The sequence below is a fragment of the Nanorana parkeri genome, unplaced genomic scaffold (genome assembly GCF_000935625.1).
Source record: "Nanorana parkeri isolate BGI_ZX_2015 unplaced genomic scaffold, ASM93562v1 scaffold166, whole genome shotgun sequence".
Taxonomy (NCBI): domain Eukaryota; kingdom Metazoa; phylum Chordata; class Amphibia; order Anura; family Dicroglossidae; genus Nanorana; species Nanorana parkeri.
This window is the reverse complement of record NW_017306434.1, coordinates 1,886,282-1,912,122: the sequence shown is the minus strand read 5'-3', so window position 1 is coordinate 1,912,122 and position 25,841 is coordinate 1,886,282. Positions and strand designations below refer to the sequence as shown.

The window sequence follows — 25,841 nt, the reverse complement described above, 5'->3', positions numbered from 1 at the left end:
AATTTCCATTTTCGGAAATCCGCATTCGTTTTCATCCGTCATTTCTGTCATTCGGAGATTCGGATACATTCAGAGATAAATCCGAATCCCCGAATAACGAAAATTCGTCCGAATAACGTATCTTTCCGAAACGAATGGCACATGTCTACAGCGGAATGCCCCTTATCAGGGCAAATGCCATTCAGTAGCAACTCAAAGGCCTCAAGCTGCTTTACACCAAAAATGTGACACCATTGCAGGGGTGACACCAATCACAGTCATTTTGTTGTCACCCCCCTGTAAAAAGTCAGGCACTCGGTCATGGACCGAGAGCCCGACAGTGTCAGGAGAGAGGAGGGGACCCGGTGGCGTACCTCATCCCGCCAGGTGAATGTCCCCTCCTCTCTCTGCCGGCGTCCATCACCATGATGGCCGCCGGCAGGCATCAATCAGATGGTTGCGCATGTGCGAGGTGACATGGCGGGGTGTCACCCAGTCTAGAGACCGGGTGACACCCCTGGTTTAATTCTCTGGACTCTACACTTCACACTGGCTCAGGGTGGCCATAGACAGCCTGACCATGCTCCTGGTTTAATATTCCAATGTAACACTGGACCATGTAGAATCCTGACTGGCAGTGCGGAATCTGAAAACCCGGACGGTCAAGCTACAAATGGATGATGTCTAGAAATCGCACCAACAGAAAAAAATATTATTTTTACACCTTTTGTTATTATTTATGTATTTTTTTTTTCCTTCCAGGCTTTCAAAAAGAGGCACGGAGGTACGACTGCACAGTATGCCTAGAAGTGGACTGCGACTTGCCTGTGACTTGTGAACGTATGTGCCACATATCTCATTTCACATGTTTATAGAGCTGATGTTAGAACAACGGCCATTGTTATATGATGCCGCTAGGGATGTTCAAGTACCAATGCGGATACTTGGCATTTTCATGAGAACTACCAGTGTTGCAGAGGTTGCAACTGGGACCGGGCTATGGTGTCCTACCACTGTCCTGAAATCATTAGTCTGTATTGTTTTAGAAAAACTGTCACATGACAATAAACAAAAATGTATCAGTACTGGTACTTGAAAAAATGGTATGGGTGCATCCCTATTTGCCACCCATAAGCAATACTCTGCAAATTCAGTCCATGATTTCTCCCCCTGGCCAAAACCCAAACAAGCCCCATTTAACCTTACCAAAATTTACATAGAGGTGCCATAATTATAAACCAAATTGGGTTTTTGAAGAGATATCATCAGAGGGGCTGAATGGTCTGGTAGCCTTTTAGGCTGCTTTTGTGGCCAGTAGACACTAGGAGGTAATTCTGTTGGGTAACCTTTATTGTTTTAGAAAAACTGGCGATTTATCGAGCGATTTTTGCAGCGATATCGCTCATATTTCCACGCGATATCGCTCTATGTAGCTTCTCCAATCCATTTCAATGGAGCTGTTCACATCTCGTAGCTCAATATCGCTCAATATCGCGTGTAGCTCGTCCCTCTAGCTCGTCGCTCCTACATGACCCTTTTTTCGAGCGATTTCGAGCGATTTTGCTCCTGATTGCATACAGCCCAATAGGAAAAAGTCGCGCAATATCGCACATATAAAATCGCACGGAAAATCGCACGATTTTCATGTCGCTCAGTGTGAATGGGGCCTTAGGCTTAAATAGAGATGCACCGATACCGTTTTTTTCTGTATTGCGTACAAGTACCGGTATTTTTTTTCGGTACTCGCCGATACCGAACACTGATACCGGAAGTCCCATTAAGGAAGCTAGGCAGCGTGTAATGACTCGGCCCTTCGCCGATACCGAACACTGATACCGGAAGTCCCATTAAGGAAGCTAGGCAGCGTGTAATGACTCGCCACCCAGCTTCCCGATTAGCCAGGAAGCCGTCTCCATGCTTCTCATTACCTGGTGACGAGGGAGCATGGAGCCGGCTTTCTGGACAATCAGGAAGCCGGGCAACGCGCCATTACATTGCGCCCGGCTTCCTGATTGGCCAGAAGCCGGCTCCAGGCTCTCTTGTCATCGGGTGAAGAGGGAGCATGAAGCCGGCTTTCTGGTCAATCAGGAAGCCGGGCAGCATGTAATGACTAGCTGCCCAGCTTCCTGATACCGGAAGTATTGGGCTAGGCATTGGAGCATTTGGGCGAGTACAAGTACTCGCCCAAATGCTTGCCATCGCCACTGATACTGATACTAGTATCGGTACCGATGCTTTCCTAGGCTTAAATGGACATGAATGTGCACAAAGATGGGACGTCAGCACGTAATGTGTATATTAGATGGTAGAAGTGAACCTTTGAAGACTCAAACAACTCTTCAGTGAAGATTATTAAACAAAGGCCAACACGTTTCAGGGTTACTAGACCTCCTTCATCAGGCTTCTCAGAGACAACTCACAGGGTTGGAAAAGCAGTCTAAGATGCATTATTTAAAAGTATTCCAACAAAGCTATAGGAAGACTACTAGGGTCCGACATGGAGCATCAAGCATTGTACTGTATCTGCTCTGAGATCCAAAATGTGGTGTATTTAAGGTGCCATAGATATGAGATGACTCACCACAACCAGATCAGGTGACATTCCCTGTCCTTGGACACCAGCAGATGATGGAAGGTTCCTTGGTATTTTCAAGCCCCATCTCTACAGCATGAACATGGAAGCTTGCGCTGGTCATCACAATGATCACATGGCACTGAGCAGCTTGGATTGGCTTAGCAGAAAACTCATTGGTGTATTTAACAGATCAAAAGGCAAAAGGGGGCAAATAAGAGAAGTTCTTTGCCAGGGTTTACATAGACTTTAACTTTTTTTTAAATATGGGGGTTCCCAGGGAAAGCATTCCATATCGTGCCTTTAGTGCAATGCTATAGTGTGCACCAGCCCTAAGTCCCTGCCTCTCTGCTTTTATAGTCCTATAGTCCGTGGCGTAACTATAGCCATAGCAGCCCAGGCAGCTGCTATGGGGCCTAAGGGTGGCGGGGGGCCCCATTAGGTTGTTAAGGCAAACTAAACATAGAACATGCAAAGATAATACTGTACTGTGTCAATAAGGGTTGAAATAATTGCCGTTGACGACAGCTCTAACCTCCTGTAATGTCTACAGCGTAAAGACCTTGCCCCAAGGCCAGGTTCCTCAATGCGCCCCCCTACCCGCCAAATCCCCCCATGGAGAATGGCAGACCTGCAAGCTGCATAAAAGTGATCTCGGCGACATCACCGAGATCAATTGTACAAAACAAGCAGTGGCTTCCCAACTGTAGATTTAGCTCGGCTTGCCCAAAGCAGGGCTAAATGTAGAAAACAACTACCTGCCCGGTGCCCAAAACTGCATGCCCCAGGCATCGGGAGATAGGAACTCCACACCCCTGCTGCCCCTCTACTCCCTGCTGCCCCAAGGCCGGGCCTTGGTTGGCCTTGTGGGAAATCCTGCCCTGGTTACGACCCTGCCTGTAGTTGTTCATTGCCATTTGTCCTAACCCTCAGCTGAGAGCCCAATAGTCCTGCATTGTACAAGAGGACTATGAGGGTCTGTCCAAAACCCGGAGTGCCGGAGAGAAGGCGAGAGCATCAGAGCCTGCCAGAGGGAGGAGTAAGGTAAGTATTATAGCTTTCTCTACCCCGGCCTGGGAAACCTCCTCGACACTCCAACTGTGCTGCAACCACATGTCCCATCATGCCTCTGCCTCTGGGAGTCATGCTTGCGGCTGTCAGATTTTTGCAATGCCTCATGGGAGTAGTAGTTCCATAATACCTGGAGTGCCAAAGTTGCCTATCCCTGCCGTACAGAGGGACAAAACCAGTAATACTGTATATGTTGGATTGCTTTGTCTTCTTACCACCAACAACAAGTGACGTTCCTGTATTGTATTCCCTTTCCTCTTGTAAGTTGAAGACATCCATGTGAAAGAGTACAAAAGGACAGACTTGTCTTGCAACGTGACTTTCGCTCTGCCGCAAAGCTACATTGTCATATGGAAGTTTGCTAAAAATGTGAGTTGCATTACAGTTATGTTTTTAAAGCAAGCCTGTACCAAGGTAGGTACTCACAGTTCAAGGTAGGTACCGGTACCTGGGTGTCTCTATGCCATTTATCATTTCCTCAAGGTGACCACAGATACTGCAGTGAACTGAAATGCAAATAGCAACCAGCTCCTGTATTGGCCAGCTCTGGTCAATCTAGGGTTGCCACCTTTTCTTCAAATGAAACCCGAACACTCTAGCGCTGTGCGCAGCAATTTTTTGGAGGGAGAATATAGAGGAGAGGCAGCCAGGGGAGGGAGTAAAGAGACCAGCTATAGAGGACTACCAATCCCAGCAATACATTATACAGCAATACAAAATAATATGAAGTTACATACTGTTGTTCTGGGTTGGCGCCCTGATGTCTCCAGTTGGCCTGTGCGGGCTCTCAGGTGGGCTGGGAGACTCTCAGGTAGGCTGTCTGGGCTATGGTGTCTCACCAGGGGGTCCGCAGGTGGGCAGCACGGTGTCAGGGAGCCAGAGGAGGAGAAGGAGGCGGAGGAGCAATCACAGATGCAGCTGCCGAGGTCCCTGGTGTGCGTGATCTTGGGCAGCATCTGCTGGAAGGCCTCTGCAATGAAATGTTACTAACTGGTAATGCGGTTGGTATGTGCACAGTAACACGTAGGGCCGGATTTCCCCCCGAAGCCTGGCCTTGGGGCAGCAGGGAGTAGAGGGGCAGGGGGGGGGGGGGGTTCTACATTTAGCCCTGCTTCGGGCAAGCAGGGCTAAATGTAAAAAATACAATTTGATATAAAGTTAAAAAATTATAAAATAAATAAAAATGTAAAAAATAAGTTAAAAAATAACTAGCTTCCACCAGGTGACGAGGAAGCACGGAGCCGGCTTTCTGGCAAATCAGGAAGCCAGGGGACGGGTAATGACTCGCTGCCCAGCTTCCTGATTGGCCAGCTTCCCAAACAATCAAGAAGCCAGGCAGCGAGTCATTACACGGTGCCCAGCTTCCTGATTGGCTGGGAAGCCAGCTCCATGCTACCTAGTCACCAGGTGACGAGGAAGCAATGGAGCCAGCTTCTTGATTTCTATTCCGGCTCCCTGATTGGCCAGCTTCCTAACCAATCAGGAAGCTGGGGTGCGAGTCATCACACGCCACCCAGCTTCCTGATTGGCCATGGAGTCCACTTACTGGCCAATCAGAAAGCCAAGAGGTGAGTCATTACCCTAATACAAAACCTAGCCTTCTCATGTGCACCCTGTTACAAAGGCTGGTTATAAATGTATGCGGTTACCATATCTTTCTAGTGAGTCATTACCTGCCTGCCAGCTTCCTGATTGGCCAGGAAGCCAGCTCCATGCTCCCTGGTGACGTGGGAGCATGGAGCCGGCTTTCCAGGCCAATCATGAAGCTGGGTGGCGTGTAATGACTTGCCCTAAGTTCCGTTATCGGGATAGGCATCGGGAACATTTGGAAGAGTACTTGCCCAAATACCAGGTATTGGCACCGATACCCATACTAGCATTGGTGCATCCCTAATATAAATGTAACCATTGCCATCCCCGTAGTATCAATGGTTACACTAATATGCTCATTCCCTCCAGCGGTCTCCTAAATTGTACAAACTTCTAGATGCATCTGGTTATTTGGAGTGTGATAGAACGTATGGAACTTCAATATAGAAATACATATGACCATAGTTACCCTTTATTTCATAAAGAACAGAATGATTGGGGGGGATATCTCATTATGTCCACTAGAGGGAGCTGAGGATCATAGGGAATGAATACATATTAATGAGGCGATACAATGCTTGCTATCCCCCTCTCTACATTGTACAAACGTCTAGATGGATATGTTAATTAGGAGTGGGATGGAACTTATGGAGAATCCAGATTTATTTTTTACCATAGATACCCTTTAAATGTAATCTAATCATGACTTCTGCTTTGCGTTGTGACAGCTTCGATCGACCGATCTGAGCTATTTCAAATTCCAAAACCGCTTATACGATGACTTAAACTATGTAATCAGACCGACTCTAATGCGCCACCGAGGGACGTACACCTGTGAGGTTCAAGACTACGAAGACGAAGTCCTAATTGAAAAATTCTTCTATCTGAATGGTAAGAGCGGGAAGGACATCCAGTATAGAAATAAATCCCTTAAAGGAGAACTATGGGGTTAGAGATTTTCCCCATAGTTCTCCTACGAGTAATGGGAGGACACAAACTAGCGTCCTCTCATCACCCTAAGCTCAGCATACTGCAAGCTACAGTTCGCGGTATACTGAGACGCCGCAGCCGGGACGGATCTCGACATTACTGTCGAGATCCACCCAGCTGTGTGAGTGACAGCTGGCTCTGCCTATCTAGAGGCAGAGCCAGCTGTGCTCGCCCGCTCACCCGTCCGTTCCACCAGTCAGCGCTGGAGGATCGGAGCGGGGAGGGGGGAATCCCTGCAGGGAGCCATGAGTGACAGTCACGGCTCTCTGCTGGCACAGGATCGAGAAGTGAGCGAGCGATGCTATGTGTTCGCTCACTTCCTGATCTATTGAGCCGACCTATGACAGTTTCATTGTCACAGGTCAGCTTGAACTATGAGGCTGAGTGATTTTCACTCGCCTCATAATTCTCCTTTAAGCCAAAACGTTGGTGGCGGGATTCACTCCCAATCATCTGTAGCAGCCAATCACATCGATCACATGATCGGGAAGCCCATCTCTGACTCATTACAGTAGAACTGAAGCCAAGTGAAGTTGAAGGTTTCCCTTCAATTCCTGTCTGATAGCCATAACAGGAAGTAAGAGATAATCCCTCCAAAGTGAGGGCAATCCCTGGTGGTCACCAGTGTCCCCATTGGAAGATTTCCCATCTAGTCCTGTTCTGATGACAACCCAACATTTTCTTTCACGTTCAGTGATAACGGTCACCAGGACAAACAGAGAGGGTGAATCTCGAGGGTAAAGCTTTAGATTTCTCTCATCTCGTCTGGGGGCTGAACAAAAAGATTCATGAATTACCCCCATCCAGATTAAACAGCATGGGCAAAGGAATCACCCGTGCTGCTATTGTATTCAGCAGTTGGCGGAATCCACAACTTCTGAGTACCTGAACATTGACTGCATCTGATTGGCTGTGGTCGCTACTCCGCCATCAATTTTCCGCCCAGTTCCTTCAACAAAATCAACTCTCGGCGACAGGGTCACCTATCTATCAAAATTTGGCCAATTGGGTAGCAATTGGCCGTGTATGGGCAATATAATTTGCAATGTCGTGTATGTATCTTGCCATACGTTTTATCAAGACAAAGAGCAACAAAGCGGCGTTCTTCTTTATCTCCTTGTTTTTCAGTCTCCCGAAAGGATCAATCCAATGGTCCCTATCTAAAGCACCTTTTCAGACAGATAATAGCGAGAGCGGGGGCCAATCGGAGTGTTTGGGGTCTGCAGATGAGTGAAGAACGGAGAAATTATTTTGATATTAGTGAGTTTGTTGAGTCCCAAAAGCCCATGAGTGTTGAAGCGTTGACCCTCATCACCCTCGTGGTTTTCTTGCTTTTCTTGTTGGTCACTTTCTCATGCATGTAAGTATCCGAAGATGCCATATGATCCGTAACCGAAGTAGATTCCTGGCCAATACAACATGGCCGCCATGTCTGATGCTACCATAGGATAAGGCACAGCAACATAACACTGATAATATAGAAACACTAACCCAACGCCAACCTATGCACTCCTGACCCCTTCACTCTGTGCTTTGCCTACTCCTGACCTCCTCTCTCTGTGCATTACACACTCCTGACCTCTTCACTCTTTGTATTACACACCCCTGACCCCTTCACTCTGTGCATTACACACTCCTGACCTCTTCACTCTTTGCATTACACACTCCTGACCCCTTCACTCTGTGCTTTGCCTACTCCTGACCTCCTCTCTCTGTGCATTACACAATCCTAACCCCTTCACACCATGCATTGCCCACTCCTGACCCCTTCACTCTATGCATTACACACTCCTGACTCCTTCACTCTGTGCATTACACACTCCTGACTCCTTCACTTTATGCATTACACACTCCTGACTCCTTCACTCTATGCATTACACACTCCTGACTCCTTCACTCTATGCATTGCCCATTCCTGACCCCTTCACTCTATGCATTGCCCACTCCTGACCCCTTCACTCTGTGCATTACACACTCCTGACTCCTTCACTCTACGCATTGCCCACTCCTGACCCCTTCACTCTATGCATTGCCCACTCCTGACCCCTTCACTCTGTGCATTACACACTCCTGACCCCTTCACTCTACGCATTGCCCACTCCTGACCCCTTCACTTTGTGCATTACACACTCCTGACCCCATTCACTCTGTGCATTACACACTCCTGACTCCTTCACTCTATGCATTGCCCATTCCTGACCCCCTTGCTCTGACATTACACACTCTTGACCCTTTCACCCTGTGCATTATGCACTCTTGACCCCTTCACTTTGTGCCTTACACACTTGTGACTCCTTCACTCTGTGCATTACACACTCCTAACCCCTTCACTCTGTGCATTACACACTCCTGACCCCTTCACTCTGTGCATTACACACTCCTGACCCATTCACCCTGTGCATTACATACTCCTGACCCCTTCACTCTGTGCATTAAACACTCCTGACTCCTTCACTCTTTGCATTACACACTCCTGACCCCTTTACTCTGTGCATTACACACTCCTGACCCCTTCACTCTGTGCTTTGCCTAATCCTGACCTCCTCTCTCTGTGCATTACACAATCCTAACCACTTCACTCTATGCATTGCCCACTCTTGACCCCTTCACTCTGTACATTACATACTCCTGACTCCTTCAATCTATGCATTGCCCACTTCTGACCCGTTCACTCTGTGCATTACACACCCCTGACCCCTTCACTCTGTGCATTACACACCCCTGACCCCTTCACTTTGTGCATTACACACCCCTGACCCCTTCACTCTGTGCATTACACACTCCTGACTCCTTCATTCTATGCATTGCCCATTCCTGACCCCCTTGCTCTGACATTACACACTCTTGACCCCTTCACCCTGTGAATTATGCACCCTTGACCCCTTCAATTTGTGCATTGTACGCTACTGACCCCTTCACTTTGTGCATTACACACTTGTGACTCATTCACTCTGTGCATTACACACTTCTAACCCCCTCTCTCTGTGCATTACACACTCCTAACCCCCTCTCTCTGTGCCTTACACACTCCTAACCCCCTCTCTCTGTGCCTTACACACTCCTAACCCCCTCTCTCTGTGCCTTACACACTCCTAACCCCCTCTCTCTGTGCCTTACACACTCCTAACCCCCTCTCTCTGTGCCTTACACACTCCTAACCCCCTCTCTCTGTGCCTTACACACTCCTAACCCCCTCTCTCTGTGCCTTACACACTCCTAACCCCCTCTCTCTGTGCCTTACACACTCCTAACCCCCTCTCTCTGTGCCTTACACACTCCTAACCCCCTCTCTCTGTGCCTTACACACTCCTAACCCCCTCTCTCTGTGCCTTACACACTCCTAACCCCCTCTCTCTGTGCCTTACACACTCCTAACCCCCTCTCTCTGTGCCTTACACACTCCTAACCCCCTCTCTCTGTGCCTTACACACTCCTAACCCCCTCTCTCTGTGCCTTACACACTCCTAACCCCCTCTCTCTGTGCCTTACACACTCCTAACCCCCTCTCTCTGTGCCTTACACACTCCTAACCCCCTCTCTCTGTGCCTTACACACTCCTAACCCCCTCTCTCTGTGCCTTACACACTCCTAACCCCCTCTCTCTGTGCCTTACACACTCCTAACCCCCTCTCTCTGTGCCTTACACACTCCTAACCCCCTCTCTCTGTGCCTTACACACTCCTAACCCCCTCTCTCTGTGCCTTACACACTCCTAACCCCCTCTCTCTGTGCCTTACACACTCCTAACCCCCTCTCTCTGTGCCTTACACACTCCTAACCCCCTCTCTCTGTGCCTTACACACTCCTAACCCCCTCTCTCTGTGCCTTACACACTCCTAACCCCCTCTCTCTGTGCCTTACACACTCCTAACCCCCTCTCTCTGTGCCTTACACACTCCTAACCCCCTCTCTCTGTGCCTTACACACTCCTAACCCCCTCTCTCTGTGCCTTACACACTCCTAACCCCCTCTCTCTGTGCCTTACACACTCCTAACCCCCTCTCTCTGTGCCTTACACACTCCTAACCCCCTCTCTCTGTGCCTTACACACTCCTAACCCCCTCTCTCTGTGCCTTACACACTCCTAACCCCCTCTCTCTGTGCCTTACACACTCCTAACCCCCTCTCTCTGTGCCTTACACACTCCTAACCCCCTCTCTCTGTGCCTTACACACTCCTAACCCCCTCTCTCTGTGCCTTACACACTCCTAACCCCCTCTCTCTGTGCCTTACACACTCCTAACCCCCTCTCTCTGTGCCTTACACACTCCTAACCCCCTCTCTCTGTGCCTTACACACTCCTAACCCCCTCTCTCTGTGCCTTACACACTCCTAACCCCCTCTCTCTGTGCCTTACACACTCCTAACCCCCTCTCTCTGTGCCTTACACACTCCTAACCCCCTCTCTCTGTGCCTTACACACTCCTAACCCCCTCTCTCTGTGCCTTACACACTCCTAACCCCCTCTCTCTGTGCCTTACACACTCCTAACCCCCTCTCTCTGTGCCTTACACACTCCTAACCCCCTCTCTCTGTGCCTTACACACTCCTAACCCCCTCTCTCTGTGCCTTACACACTCCTAACCCCCTCTCTCTGTGCCTTACACACTCCTAACCCCCTCTCTCTGTGCCTTACACACTCCTAACCCCCTCTCTCTGTGCCTTACACACTCCTAACCCCCTCTCTCTGTGCCTTACACACTCCTAACCCCCTCTCTCTGTGCCTTACACACTCCTAACCCCCTCTCTCTGTGCCTTACACACTCCTAACCCCCTCTCTCTGTGCCTTACACACTCCTAACCCCCTCTCTCTGTGCCTTACACACTCCTAACCCCCTCTCTCTGTGCCTTACACACTCCTAACCCCCTCTCTCTGTGCCTTACACACTCCTAACCCCCTCTCTCTGTGCCTTACACACTCCTAACCCCCTCTCTCTGTGCCTTACACACTCCTAACCCCCTCTCTCTGTGCCTTACACACTCCTAACCCCCTCTCTCTGTGCCTTACACACTCCTAACCCCCTCTCTCTGTGCCTTACACACTCCTAACCCCCTCTCTCTGTGCCTTACACACTCCTAACCCCCTCTCTCTGTGCCTTACACACTCCTAACCCCCTCTCTCTGTGCCTTACACACTCCTAACCCCCTCTCTCTGTGCCTTACACACTCCTAACCCCCTCTCTCTGTGCCTTACACACTCCTAACCCCCTCTCTCTGTGCCTTACACACTCCTAACCCCCTCTCTCTGTGCCTTACACACTCCTAACCCCCTCTCTCTGTGCCTTACACACTCCTAACCCCCTCTCTCTGTGCCTTACACACTCCTAACCCCCTCTCTCTGTGCCTTACACACTCCTAACCCCCTCTCTCTGTGCCTTACACACTCCTAACCCCCTCTCTCTGTGCCTTACACACTCCTAACCCCCTCTCTCTGTGCCTTACACACTCCTAACCCCCTCTCTCTGTGCCTTACACACTCCTAACCCCCTCTCTCTGTGCCTTACACACTCCTAACCCCCTCTCTCTGTGCCTTACACACTCCTAACCCCCTCTCTCTGTGCCTTACACACTCCTAACCCCCTCTCTCTGTGCCTTACACACTCCTAACCCCCTCTCTCTGTGCCTTACACACTCCTAACCCCCTCTCTCTGTGCCTTACACACTCCTAACCCCCTCTCTCTGTGCCTTACACACTCCTAACCCCCTCTCTCTGTGCCTTACACACTCCTAACCCCCTCTCTCTGTGCCTTACACACTCCTAACCCCCTCTCTCTGTGCCTTACACACTCCTAACCCCCTCTCTCTGTGCCTTACACACTCCTAACCCCCTCTCTCTGTGCCTTACACACTCCTAACCCCCTCTCTCTGTGCATTACACACCCCTGACCCCTTCACTCTGTGCATTACACACCCCTGACCCCTTCACTTTGTGCATTACACACCCCTGACCCCTCCACTCTGTGCATTACACACTCCTGACTCCTTCATTCTATGCATTGCCCATTCCTGACCCCCTCTCTCTGTGCATTAAACACTCCTAACCCCCTCTCTCTGTGCATTACACACTCCTGACCCCTTCACTCTGTACATTACACACTCCTGACTCCTTCACTCTGTGCATTACACACTCCTGACCCCTCCACTCTGTGCATTACACACTCCTGACTCCTTCACTCTATGCATTGCCCATTCCTGACCCCCTTGCTCTGACATTACACACTCTTGACCCCTTCACCCTGTGAATTATGCACCCTTGACCCCTTCAATTTGTGCATTGTACGCTACTGACCCCTTCACTTTGTGCATTACACACTTGTGACTCATTCACTCTGTGCATTGCATGCTCCTAACCCCTTCAGTCTGTGCATTACACACTCCTGACCCCTTCACTCTGTGCATTACACACTTGTGACTCCTTCACTCTGTGCATTGCATGCTCCTAACCCCTTCAGTCTGTGCATTACGCACTCCTGACCCCTTCACTCTATACATTAGGCACTCCTTACCCAAAGCAGAGTAGGCTCGGGTTTTATTTCAAAGCCCCACCCACTGTTGCAACCTGGCCACACCCACTGTTCAGCGCTGTGCACTAGGCATGCAGTAATTAGCCCCACCATGAAGTTCATCATTTAATAGGGATTATTGAAGGGAATTTGTTTTTCTTAAGCATGCAGAGACATTGCCGTCTGCTCTACTGTCAGAACAATTATTTTCATTAACATTGTCATTGTCTTACAGAGCGTTTTTTTGTTACAACAAGGACAAGGACTACATACTTCCAAGACAGCAAGAAAAGTCAGCTGACCCTTCACATCCTTCTAACAGACGTCCACAGATATTATAAATACATTAAATACACAAATTGTATATATTTTGGCATATGCCAAAAAAAGTGCACAGAATCTAATAAATACTGATAAAAACAGGAAACAACTGTGATTTATTATAAATATATATATTAGAGGTGCACCGAAATGGAAATTTTAAAACCGAAATTAAACCGAAATAAAAAAAATTGTCAGGCCGAAACAGAAAATGTTTTTATATTAATTTTTTCTAATTTTTTTAATATTTTATTTTTATAAACTTTTTAATTTTTTTATATTTATTTTTATTTATCAATTCAATTTTTATTAAATATTTTTATTTTTTACTTTACTTGTAAGGGCTTCTGGGAAATTTTAGGGATCTAAACAGACCCCTGATATTTCCCTTTTAAAATAGAAAAAGAGATTGAGGACACAAAGTCCTCAATCTCTTTTTCTGAATCCCGTTATCAATGAACAGGAATTCTCCATAATGAGTGTTCCTGTTCATTGATAACATGAGGACATAGTATGTTTACTATAACCACAATCATGATTGAACAGGGATGTAGATCACTTCCCATTCATTCATAATTGAGGATATAGTAACCATACTTTGTCCTCAATTATGTACACACACTCAGCAATCACTGATCGCTGAGTGTTTGTACCTTGCTCTCCTCTCTGACACACTGTTACATGTGCAGGGAGGAGAGCCCAGCCTCCTGTGACAGCGCTGTCTCCGGCCCCACACCGCTCTGCCGGACTGTGATAGGAGGCTGAGAGGTGTGGGAGGAGATGCCGGCCGCTCACAGCGCTTTCCTCCTGCAGCGCTCGGCAGGCTGTCACAGTTTCTCTCCTCCCCGCTGGGACACAGAGCAGCGCCCAGCGGGGAGGAAAGAAACCTGGGATGCGCCGATGTATCGGCAGGAAGATGGCGCTTTCTGCATTATGCCAAAAGTGCAATTTTCGGCCGATATGTTTCGGCATCCGATATATCGGTGCATCCCCAGTATATATAATGCTTCTTAAAATAAAAAAGCATAAATTCACGAGAGATAAATTGTCATAATTAAAGTGTCACTAAACTCCAGAGTTAAATCTTAAAAATACATTCAACCGTCCTAACTATTAACAACAATGTATCTTATTTGTGTATCACTCGGCTGTAGATCCTCAAATCATCTCTGAATTGGCGCTGAGCTGTCCTTCCTTCGGGAGGGGGGTCTACTTTAGTTACCCATGGTCCCTGTGTGTGTTATAAAGTAGTCACCGCTCCAAGCTTACTCCCGGGATGGACTACAATCTCAATGCAAATTGGTAAACTAAACATGAGATTGTAGTCCATCCCAGGAGTGAGCTTGTAGTGGTGACTACTTTACAACACACACAGGGATCATGGGGAACACAAGTAGCCCCCCTCAAGAAGGAAGGACAGTGTCAGCACCAATTCAGAGATGGTTTGAGGATCTACAGCCGAGTGATACACAAATAAGATACATTGTTGTTAATAGTCAAGGTACTTGAATATTTTTTTTAGATTGAGCTCCTGAGTTTAGTGTCACTTTATCTAACTTTAACTTATACATGACATTCATTTTTTTTAAGTAATACACTAAATGGACAGTAGGGGGCAGCAACATAGCAGACAGAAGCAGAAGTGTTGGCTCAGGTTCAATTGCTCATTGACATGGCCAATATTATCTCTTCCTATTGTACAATCTATCTGTCTATCTATCTATCTATCTATCTATCTATCTATCTATCTATCTATCTATCTATCTATCTATCTATCTATCTATCTATCTATCTATCTATCTATCTATCTATCTAAAAGTGCCGCAGCTTGTGATCACAATTCTTGAGGCCAGGGTCACACCTGGGCGTTCCGTCACTGCACAGCATTTTTGCGGATTGCCGGGTGGTCACGGAGTCGCCCACCACCGCCGATCGGTTATTTTCTAACGGCACCCCAGTCACGCTGGGCGGATCGCGCGTTTTCCAGCCGCGATTCCAGCCATGCAATAGAACACTAAAAAAGTTGTGTGTCGCAAAAAAAAAAAAGGTACTTGTACTTTTTTTTTTTAGCGATTGCCGGGCGGATGTAACCCCATTGAAATCAATGGAGCCACACGGCAATCGTTGTGAGCACACGCGTGTTGGGTATCGCTCTGGTCTGAACCTAGCCTGGTACTTGAGCTTGTGACGCCAAGAATATTGAATACAGAGGATAAGCATGGCAGGCAGGCCATTGGCATTTTCATGACCTGGGAGGATAAAATAGATATTGTAGCAGATGTCAGCCCGTCAATTATAAAGAGCATAAGGGGCCTATTTATACCCCTGAGTTCTACTGCGTTGTGTTAATGAACACATGAATGAAGGCGTTGTGTGAATGTCGCACGTTATCGGTCGTTGTGTTAAGGCAGCCCATTCATTTAAATGGCTTCCCATGCACCAGAACAAACCAATTGGACATATGAAATTATTAGCAATGCAGCACACCACAGCGCATGCAATGCATATGTGACAATGCAACGCACTAACACGTGTGCGGTGTGTTAATGGTAGGTGTGGATGGGCCCTTGTTCTGCTTTCATGGCAAGGGGGACGTTTATCAAGGAAACTGGGGACATATTTAGATGACAATCAGGCTGCCTTTCATTTAGCAAAGTCTATGCAATGGTTTTTCTGTGCATTCAAGGTGCTAGTGGCCGGAATCCTGGACGACCGATTAAGACGGATTTGCAAAGATCTTCAATTCATTTAGCAATTAGATAGAACAAGATAGAAATTCCCTCCCAACACAGGCACAGTTAAAGGAGAACTATGAGGTGAGTGCTGTTCACTCACCTCATACTTCTAGCCGACCTGTGACAATGAGACTGTCACAGGTCGGCTAGAACTATGAGGTGAGTGCTGTTCACTCACCTCATACTTCTAGCCGACCTGTGACAATGAGACTGTCACAGGTCGGCTAGAACTATGAGGTGAGTGCTGTTCACTCACCTCATACTTCTAGCCGACCTGTGACAATGAGACTGTCACAGGTCGGCTAGAACTATGAGGTGAGTGCTGTTCACTCACCTCATACTTCTAGCCGACCTGTGACAATGAGACTGTCACAGGTCGGCTAGAACTATGAGGTGAGTGCTGTTCACTCACCTCATACTTCTAGCCGACCTGTGACAATGAGACTGTCACAGGTCGGCTAGAACTATGAGGTGAGTGCTGTTCCCTCACCTCATAGTTCTCCTTTAAGGAGTGGTCAGGGTCAGGTTTTATTCTACTGTAGTACCACTTTGGAGCAACAGAGGGAGGACTTTGTTAATGAAGCTGCACTCTTAGGACTTGTTCACACGACGTCCGGATTCCGTCTGGACCAGATCCGTGCGCTCATGCACCCAAAATGCATCCTAATGTATCCCTATGTGTTTTATGGGCTACAGTTCTCACTAGCGCAGACAGAAAAAATACTGCATGTCACATTTTGTCCGGTCCGGAAATGCACGAACGCGTCAAAAACGCAACAAAAACGTGCCGATAACGCACTGCACTGCAGCTAACATCCTGACAGCCTCACTCCAACCTAAAAAAATATATATTTTTTTTTAACTGGAACACATCAAAAACACGCCAAAAACGCACTGCATGCATAGCACCGCGTCTCCAGATCTGGACCAGAAAATCTTGTGAACAAGCCCTTAAGCTGGCTATACACCTTACAACCATCGCACGACTTTCGTTGTGCGATGGTTGTAAGGTGATAAAAATTTCGTACGACCTGCCCATCTTGGACAGGCAGATCATACTTGCGATCATCGCAAGACCTCCCCGCTGAGGGGAGGGCTTGCCGATGATTGCAGTGCTGAGCGGGCAGTGTGCACTTGCACACTGTATGGGCAGCGGTCACACGGGATCGCCCGCGATTATCGTACAATAATCGACAGGTGTATGGGCTCATGCGTTTTCCTCACAGTGCATGATGTGTTTTTAGCACGTTATTAATGAGTCGCTTATCAAAATGCAAAACAGATTCATCAAGCAGGATTTTTAAAAAACACAACGCACTGCCCTCTCACGCAACACAATGATGTGAAGAGCTTCATGGATTATAATGGCAACTAGTTTTCACGTGCTGTGATCTTGCGTCGTAGTGCATATAAAACACAAATGGTGTGGACGGGCCACAGGGCCTGTGCACTCTAGGTAGCCCTGCTCCACAACCCATGCAATTTTGTGGATTGAGGTGCATTGCAAAAATAAATGGGCTGTATCGCACCTCAACACTTGAAGGTTTAGTGTACACTACATTTTTTTTTTTGTGCAACTTATGATGTACAGTTTGTTGTAAAGCAAGTGCGTTCTGGTGGTGCAGTGCAGTGCCATTTTAGATCATTGGCATTAAAATGCACCAACACGTGCCGCAATGCACTGGTAATTGTCCCCATGCAATGGTGGTTGTCCCCATGCACTGGTGGTTGCCCCCCATAGTAAATATGGTTCATGGTTGGCTCTGCTGTGCTAAAAATTGATGAATGTCCCCCAGACTAGGAAAGGATCACCAACCCCATTGGAGCAGGATTGAGATGCCTCTCAGGTGTTCTGCAGCCTTTTCTTGGTAATTGGTTAATTACCATCAATCAGCCGTCTCCCTCTTCTTATATAACCCCCAGTGAGGGGGGAGAGAGGAATAATATTCTTTTAGCAGTTGTTTTATTAGCAGGTAGGAAGGTTGCTTGGTTGGAGCTGCAGCTCTGAGGTGAGTTAAAATCTTGACTTCGGTGTAGTCACTTTGCTTCCTGGGCTTTTGCTGGTTGTATGGGGTGGTGCGCCATTGTACATGGGGTGTCTATATTAAAGCTTATATCTGTTGGCCTACACTGGTTTCTTTTCATCTGGCAGGGTTGAAACTATGTGGTGGGTCCTTGTAACAAAATCGAGTCCCCCCTTTTGACTTCAATCTTGTATCTCAAAGACTCTTTCCTGTATACCATTGTGTAGATGTTCACAAAGTAGACACTTCATTTTTTTCTGAATGCATCTACCCAATGGTGTTTTACTTCTAGCTGATCCCATTGCAGTAAAATGGCCCTCCTGACTAGACACTTATTGCAGTCTGGCTTGGCTGTATACTGTTTGTTTATTCTGATGGCCATACACCCACTGCTGTCCCAATACAATAGTCTGGTGTGGATGGGGAAATTGAGCCATTTTGGCCAGTGTGTGTGGCCAGCTTTATATAATCTTGGCAGTGTAATACATTGTCCTTTCTACGCTCATTGGGATTATGAATGCAAAGGAGTGCAGTTTGCCTGAAAAATTTTCACTTGGTATGTGCACACCATCTCCAGATCTGGATGCGTTTTCTGCGAATGTGGCTGTTTGGGTTTTTGATGTATTGCAGGTCTTTTGGTTTTTTGTTTTTTTTTTTCCCCCCAATTTGTCATTTAGTTTTGCTTGGGTTGTAGGTGTTCCAATGCATTTGCATGTTTTTATGCATTCCAGACCAAAAAAAATGTCAGCATGCTGGACTTCTTTAAAAGCTTTGGAATTGGAACAGTGGTGTGAAATTGCCTCATTTTTACAATTGGAGTTGGTGTGTTCGGTTCCAGATCAAAAAAAAGTTCTGAAGGTGGTCTGATGAAGGGACTTTTTTTTCTTTTTTTTTTTTTTCCATTTGGCTTTGTAAATGTGGGGAAAATTCCCTTTGCACAGAATACCCAATCATGTACAAGGAAAATGAACAAACTTTTGAATGCACTTGATTGGATGAGAGGTCAGCAGAGCTTCACAGCATTCACTGGGTGAAGTCCTTTTCAGAATGAGCTTTCTGTTGCAAAGTGAACAGCCTATTTGCCTTTAGTAAATCACCCCCTTTCCATAACTTAAATGGGTCAGACAAGTTGGCTTCTACACTTAGATTTTTAACAAATACTCCTGATTTGTCTGATCTGCATCATTCTTCCTCCGCAAGCTGCAACTGCCTTGAGTGGTTGGCTTGCCTTCAAAATGGCTACTTTGTACTCCTAACTGCAGCAAGCCAATCTTTTGTCAAGCAAGCCCATTTGTTCAGAACAAAAAATAGTGGGTTTTTATTAAATAAGATTTCATTAAATATGATCACACTGATGTCCTTAACTTTGTTTTCTGTTGCCAAAATTGTGATTCTGTTTCATATTTTACTTGCTTGCAGATCTTATCACTGTGAATGCTAGAATCTGCTAACTTTTTGTGTAGGGCCAGTGTAGTATGATGTAATGATGTAGGGGTGGGCAGAAGATGTGGCTACCTTGGGTGCTTTGGGGTTTAAAAAGGGTCAGACCTACAACCTATTAAGTTCACAGCTCATTTGTGGAGGGGGGCGGGGGGGTCATGCTGGTCTTTATGCTTTCGATGCACATTGGCCTTTTTACATTGGGTGTTTGGGATCTTGTTCCAGATAAAGGGTAGCTAAGCAGCTGCAAGTAGTTGTCCTGACTAGAGTGAGAATCCCTTTTATGTGGTGAGTGCTGCCTTCCGTCTGCCCATCACTTATAACAACTTTCTTGATTCCCAGTGTGCTCTGCATCTCCTTTCCCTGCTTGATGTGATGCAGTCTTTCTCATGAATGCATACCCCATCATGCATTGCTTCCAGCAAGCAATGATCATGTTACACTGTTTAGGCACTGAGTTGTAGTTCAGTGGGCAGGTGTATTTTTCAGCTTTTGACCATAGATGCCCTTCAACCCCCTGTCTAGTAAAACTTTTCTCTTACATTTCTCACACTATACAAACTAAAGTCCCAGTGGACAAGAAATTATGATGATATATTTTATGTATATTCAGTCACAATTCCAAGATATAGATGTCAGACAATCATCTAACTGTTACAACTTGCTTAGGGGGGTCTTGCTAACCTTGTTCTAGATTTACCTAGAATCTGCCAAGAGCGTTGTCTGCTGTGATATCAGACTGCAGATAGCTTAATGTGAGAATCTGTCTAGATGGCTTGTAGTATCTGTATGGTACAGCTGTTGTCCTGCCCCTGTATATGTAAAATGTGCATTCAAAATGCCTGATTTTTAGAAATGGGGATGCTGGCCCTTTAACACTTCCGGCTGAATATTCTGCTTTCGTTGTGGTTCATGAACAAATCTGGTTACATAAAATCTCTATTCTAGGTCAGCTGAGGCCAGTCTGGCTTCCTTTGCATAGCAGAATGAGCAAGTTCTGACTGTTGCAGATGACTGTGCCTTTGACATTTGTATTAAAACCGCTAGATCTTCAAATTGTGACTTCTGAACTAATGTATAAAAGATATATCCACAAGATGTTTGCTTGACCACTAGGACTCAAATTGGATATAATCCTGCTAAAATGGCCAAGGGGCAATTAAAATGTCGGAGGCTCTAGCTTTTTTCCCCTAGAGAATTGGAGTTCCACTTGGGAAGGCAAATGCCAGGGAAGCAACCTTTGGCAAAGGCATAACTAGAAACTTCAGGGCCCCGGTGCAAGAAACCATGAAGGGCTTCCCCAACCCCCCGCCGCCATGGCACTGTGCATTTAACAGGACGGCTGCCAAGCTCCCCAGCAAGCGCGGGACCTCAGACAGCCGCTTCAGTTTAAAAAATGTTGTGCCGTTGTTCTTTCGAACCTAGTATCTGCGTTTGCGCACAGATGGGATTAACGAGTAAACCGGCATTTACAAAGTATTTGTTTGTAATTGTGACCGTTATTAATATGAATGATGGATGGAATATTAACGGTCACAATTAACAATTTCCATGAAATGCTTTGTGAATAAATCCGTTTCCTCGATAATACTGGTCTGTGCACAGATGCTGAAGTCGGCAAATTCGACTGTCGGCGTTCTCGACAACACTGGTATCTGGGCATTTTCACGAGTATGAGTACTTGTGAAAATGCCCACTATTGGCGGTGGTGCATCCTTAATTAAAAATATAATGCATTGTAGTCCTACATAGTTGGAGCTATTCTGCATTGCTGTATAATCATCATACCGCAATGCAGAATACTACCAGCTATGCGGGACTACAAGTCCCAGCAATACATTATAATAAAAGTCAGCTATGCAGAATACCTCCAGCGTCCCCATAATGTATTGCTGGGACTTGTAGTCCTGCATAGTTGGTGCTATTCTGCATTGCTGTAAATTGATTATACAGCACAGCAGAATACCATGAGCTATAAGGGACTACAAGTCCCAGCAATACATAATAAAAAAACCAGCACTGCAGAATACCACCAGCATGTGGTCCCCTTCCCAGTCCAGACTTCCCTCTCCTGCAGGACCTTCTTCCTCATCTCGGTGGCCAGGGGGGGGGGGCAATTGCGACTGCTGCGACCCTGGTAGTTCTGCCAGTGCTTTGTGGGTTTCTTGGCATTTGTCCTAAGTTGCCAAATCCTAGTTTGCTAAAAGGTTTTGCAAACTGCTTGGTTGTGCTTAGTTCCTCTTTTCAGCTGTGGTAAAGTGAACCTGTCACATGAGGTCAGGTTTGTTTTGTAGAGCATGGGCAGAGTTGGGAGTCTTTCTGAGCAAATGTCATCCTATTGTGGGAGCTTTAACATGGCTTCAGTGAAGGGTGGGTTTTAAAACCTCTTGGCCGATGTGAACAGTGCCCTGGTGGAAGATGCTCCAAGGTTTTAAAGCAATCTTGTGCAGACAATGCTAGGATAATTTGGTCTCATACTGCCAGAGGCATGAGTTCTTATTGCTGGGTATGGGAAGGCATGGCACAGCATCCTCACCCCACTTCAACACAGTTGGCATTAATCATTTTATAATGGACAGAATGTCGAGTCCTGTGCAGGTTTCAACATTTATAAGTTGGGTTTGCACAAGCTCTCTAATCATTAGATCAGTGGTTCTCAACCTTTCTAGGGCCAGGACTCCTTGGTAACATTTGCCAAGTTGTGGTGACCCCACAATGGTAAAATTTATTGATGACTAGTCTGCTGCAGCGACATCTGGCAGCGTGGCGGGAGAACTGACACTGCTGCGCTAGGAGAGGGCTGAGGAGTACTCTCACCTAGCGCAGCAGAAATCACCCAGCGACCCAGAAGTTTGAGAACCACTGCTACAGGCAAAGACAGGACTGGGCTCTGCAGCTGGAACTATAAGAATTGGATTTAAAGTGTGTGGCTATATAACGTATGAGGTACATACTCCGCAGTACGGTCACTGACCAGAGCAGCCCATAGAGTTCAGTGTAAACTGTGAGTTACCCCGAATAAGATTTACTTCCCCTTCTCCAGTCTGCACTCCTCCCTCCACTCTATGCTGGAGGACCTTGCGTTGTGTCAAGTCATGTGACCAGCTTCTGGGGTGGGCGGGGCCTGTTGTGCTATGTGTACACCGTCGGAATAAAAAAACCCATAGGAATGCATAACTAGATTCCTATTGGCTATTTCACTTTGCAATAGCCAATAGCAAACTAGCTATTGCACCCGCCCTCATTTGTCAATCATTAGAAGGGGACCTGATGGAGAACTTCAGGTCCCCCTCTGCTGATTGGCGGCAGCAGAGGGCGGGTACAATAGCTAGTTTGCTATCGGCTATTGCAGAGGGAAATAGCCAATAGTAATCTAGCTATGCATTCCTGTGGGGGGGGCGGGGTTGGTTTTGGGGTTCTGACTTACGGTGGCCGGCGGCTCCGATGTCAGGAAAAAGAGCAGAGAAAGGTTTACTCTGCTGATCAGCAGAGTAAACCTTTCTGGGAGAAGTGTTTCTCACAGGCGCCTGGGAGCCGCTAGGCGACCCCTGGCAAATCGTCATTCGCGATCCACAGGTTGAGAACAGCTGCCTTCGATACTAAGATGCATAGAAGTGTAGATGATGGCGGTGGGAGTCTGCACCTCAAATGTGGAATTGCACTCTTGTTTTCTGAGGCTGCTTTTAAAATTGGTCAGAAGTTAATCTATATAATGTTGAATAGCCTGATTGAAGCGCAACTGGGCCAGACCTTTGATGCTTTTTGACCATGTAAGCAAGGGGTTTAAACTTGTTTTTGTGGGTTGTTACTCAGATTCCCCTCTAGTTTAGGGAACAGTGATGGAGTATTTCTAGAATTGTTAGATGAGAACGTCCTGAATCTTTCAGCAGTTTCTGCCCCATGGAGCTTTTCGATAAAACTTGGGTTCCTACCATTGTAAAACTCATTGGGCTCTAATATATATGTTGGACAACTATAGCTAAAATTGGACTCCCTGGACAAATCTAAAACAAGGTTGGTCAAATCTTAAACGCATCCCTAACAAACTTGTCTCTTTAGATTCTCACCAATACTAAAGATGCATCTGGAAATTGCGGCTGCTGTTGACTTCCTCATGAAGGTTTTTAGCCTGAAGAAGACTCTGAAGTCAGAGCAGCTGGACTCCCTGGGAAAGAATCTGGCCTGTTTACTGAATGACCGGTATCGGGGACATTGGCACCCTGACAAGCCTGCCCAGGGCCAGGCCTATAGGTAACCATTTGTTTTACTGTCCTGCTTTCCTTGACTTCATCTAACAATGCTTTTACTTATATGGTTTGGGAGGGGGGGCTCTAGGGGGCCTTTATTGGTAACACAAAGTCTCACTAAATCTGCAAAACATTATCCTGGCTAAATTGACAAACTTGGTGCCATATTATGAATAGCAAAGTTTTTAATTGTCAATTATACATTCCAGGATGTAATTGGGTGCTCTGTTGGCCTATATCACAGGGTGGAGCAAGGTGCTATCACTGCATATCACCACTGTGACAGATATTCCAAGATGGTGATGCAGACCTGAATATCTGCTTAACATGCAGGCTTGGCTACATAAGCATAGATGTCTCCTCTATAGAGGGAGGAGTGTAGAAGCTCCTGGTGCTGACTTGAGGATCCTGTTTCCTGCCTTGATGATCCTGTTGCCTGCCGAGAGTAGTTCTTGTCCAAAATTGGGTATCCTTGGAATCGGCAGATTTCTTACCTTTTTAGATTGGCTTTTAAGCTTTGTTTTGCAATGATGAGTGTTTACCCATGCTGTACTTTTTGCATGGGAAATGACAATGTGGAGCATCAGTTTCCAGAAGTGTACATAATTGTGACCTCTTGGGTGATTAGCTTAAAGGAATGTTGTCTAAAATTAAATTCCTTTTGCTCCTGCAGGTGTATTCGCATTAATTCCTGGCAATATGTGGATGAGTCCCTGCTTCAGGCTTGCACGCACTGTGGTATAGAATACTCAAGACTTCCCCTCCCAGATGAAATTACTATTTGGATTGACCCATTTGAAGTTTGTGGAAGGTGAGCAAATCTAAACGAGCCTAAGCAGTTAGTGTGGGTAAAACTGACTTATGGAGCACATGTAGGACTGAGAGGGGGTGGGGGGAGGGGTCAAGTGGATGTGCTGTAAGTGAGTGGATAGGAGGGGAGGGCAGACAGATCAAACTTGTCAGTCAGCTGCTGCTCTTAAAAATATGGCAACAAGCTGGGAACGGGGAGGTGACCAAGCTGTATTAACTGCATTGAAGAGGTCAAGCCACCAGCCTGGCTCTCGCATGGCTGCTTAAATCTTGGAACTGGGTTAACAGAAATGAAACTCTTTGGAGTATGAACCAGTTGGCATTTATGCATTTCATAAATGGCATAGCAGCTTGACTGGTGTTTGGCTTGTACTGTCATGTGTGATAAAGGCCGTTAACTATAACATTTCAATATTTGCAGGCTTGGAGAGCACACTGACTACTTCACAATAGCTACATTTCAACCAGTTACAAATGAAGAGCCAGCTTCCCTCTATATGGAACATGAAATGGCAATTCCCCTCTATGCAGAACCTGAAACGGCAGTTCTCCTGTATACAGAACCTGAAACACCAGGTCTCTATACAGAACGTGAAACATCTGACTATTCCTCAGATGGACCATCCTCTGAGTCTGTTTCTGAGAACTCATCAGACGATGAAACATCAGGAGACAAACCTGAGAAGGTTGAAGTGGTGGTTCCACCCAACTGTGCTAGTCCTGATGAAGCTATTGACTCTCCTACAACTTCCACAGCTGGGACCCCAGTAAGTGAACTGTTGGCTGCAGACCAGGAGATGGATGGCACAGATGCAAGTGATGCCCAAGAGGCTACATATGTGTGAGATTTCTCAAGCTGGGGAAGCCTCTGAGTTTTCTCAGCAATCAAGAAACTGCATGCTCTTAAGGAAAATTTAACACCGGCACTTCTACTGCAACTTTTATCTTTTAACATGATCAAAACCCTCTGTCTAGTTGTACTAGTTTTATGTGGCCTTCAAGCGTAGTAACATTTGTGGGTTATATAGAATATTTAGTTTCTGTAAGACTGATGGCTTGGTTTCAGGTAGAACTTCACAGGTCTAGACTTCAGGTAGAACTTCACAGGTCTAGACTTGCACTAACATCTGGCCAAACCTGGTCCATTAAATTGTTTTTAGCTTGGTGCAGTTTAATGCTTTCCATCTACTTGGCCAGTTCAGTCTAAGGAATCGGAGTTACTTGGTCATCTTGTGTTGTGTCTCTTTCCAGATAGGCTAGATGGCAGTGTGAGAAATGACCAAAGCTGGCAGGGTGGCATTTAGTTGTCATTTCCCTGGAGGCATGGTGCTAGTCTCATGACCTGATAGGTGAAACATGAATTTGCAGCTGAGCATTTGCTTATACAGCAAGCTAATACAAATAGACAATATGTGGACGGACATCTTAATAGACATTGGTGAGCATTTTTACTGGTTTTTATAGTGGGTTTTTATTTTTCCTATTTCTAGAGTCTTGGCACTTGCTGTTCTGCTCTCATGTAAGCCAAGGGGTTTGGGGACAGCTAGTCTTGTTCTAAA

At 46.5% G+C, this 25,841-nt stretch overlaps 1 protein-coding gene across 1 annotated transcript; it reads left to right on the top strand.

Moving 5' to 3' along the window:
* The first annotated feature begins 23,303 nt into the window (after nucleotides 1-23,303).
* Nucleotides 23,304-25,127, top strand: LOC108785528 (maternal B9.15 protein-like). The gene is made up of 4 exons (XM_018554613.1): nucleotides 23,304-23,476; nucleotides 24,146-24,283; nucleotides 24,704-24,777; nucleotides 24,856-25,127. Exons 1-4 carry the CDS (start codon nucleotides 23,304-23,306, stop codon nucleotides 25,125-25,127), a joined length of 657 nt encoding a protein of 218 aa, XP_018410115.1.
* Nucleotides 25,128-25,841: the final 714 nt, after the last annotated feature.

Excerpts from the sequence above, each read along its gene's own strand:
- LOC108785528 (XM_018554613.1), top strand. The coding sequence starts at position 23,304 with ATGCATCTGGAAATTGCGGCTGCTGTTGACTTCCTCATGAAGGTTTTT. Across the intron at positions 23,477-24,145 it reads GCCCAGGGCCAGGCCTATAG|GTGTATTCGCATTAATTCCT; the intron begins GTAACCATTTGT and ends TTGCTCCTGCAG. Across the intron at positions 24,778-24,855 it reads TGAAGAGCCAGCTTCCCTCT|CAGGTCTCTATACAGAACGT; the intron begins ATATGGAACATG and ends AACCTGAAACAC.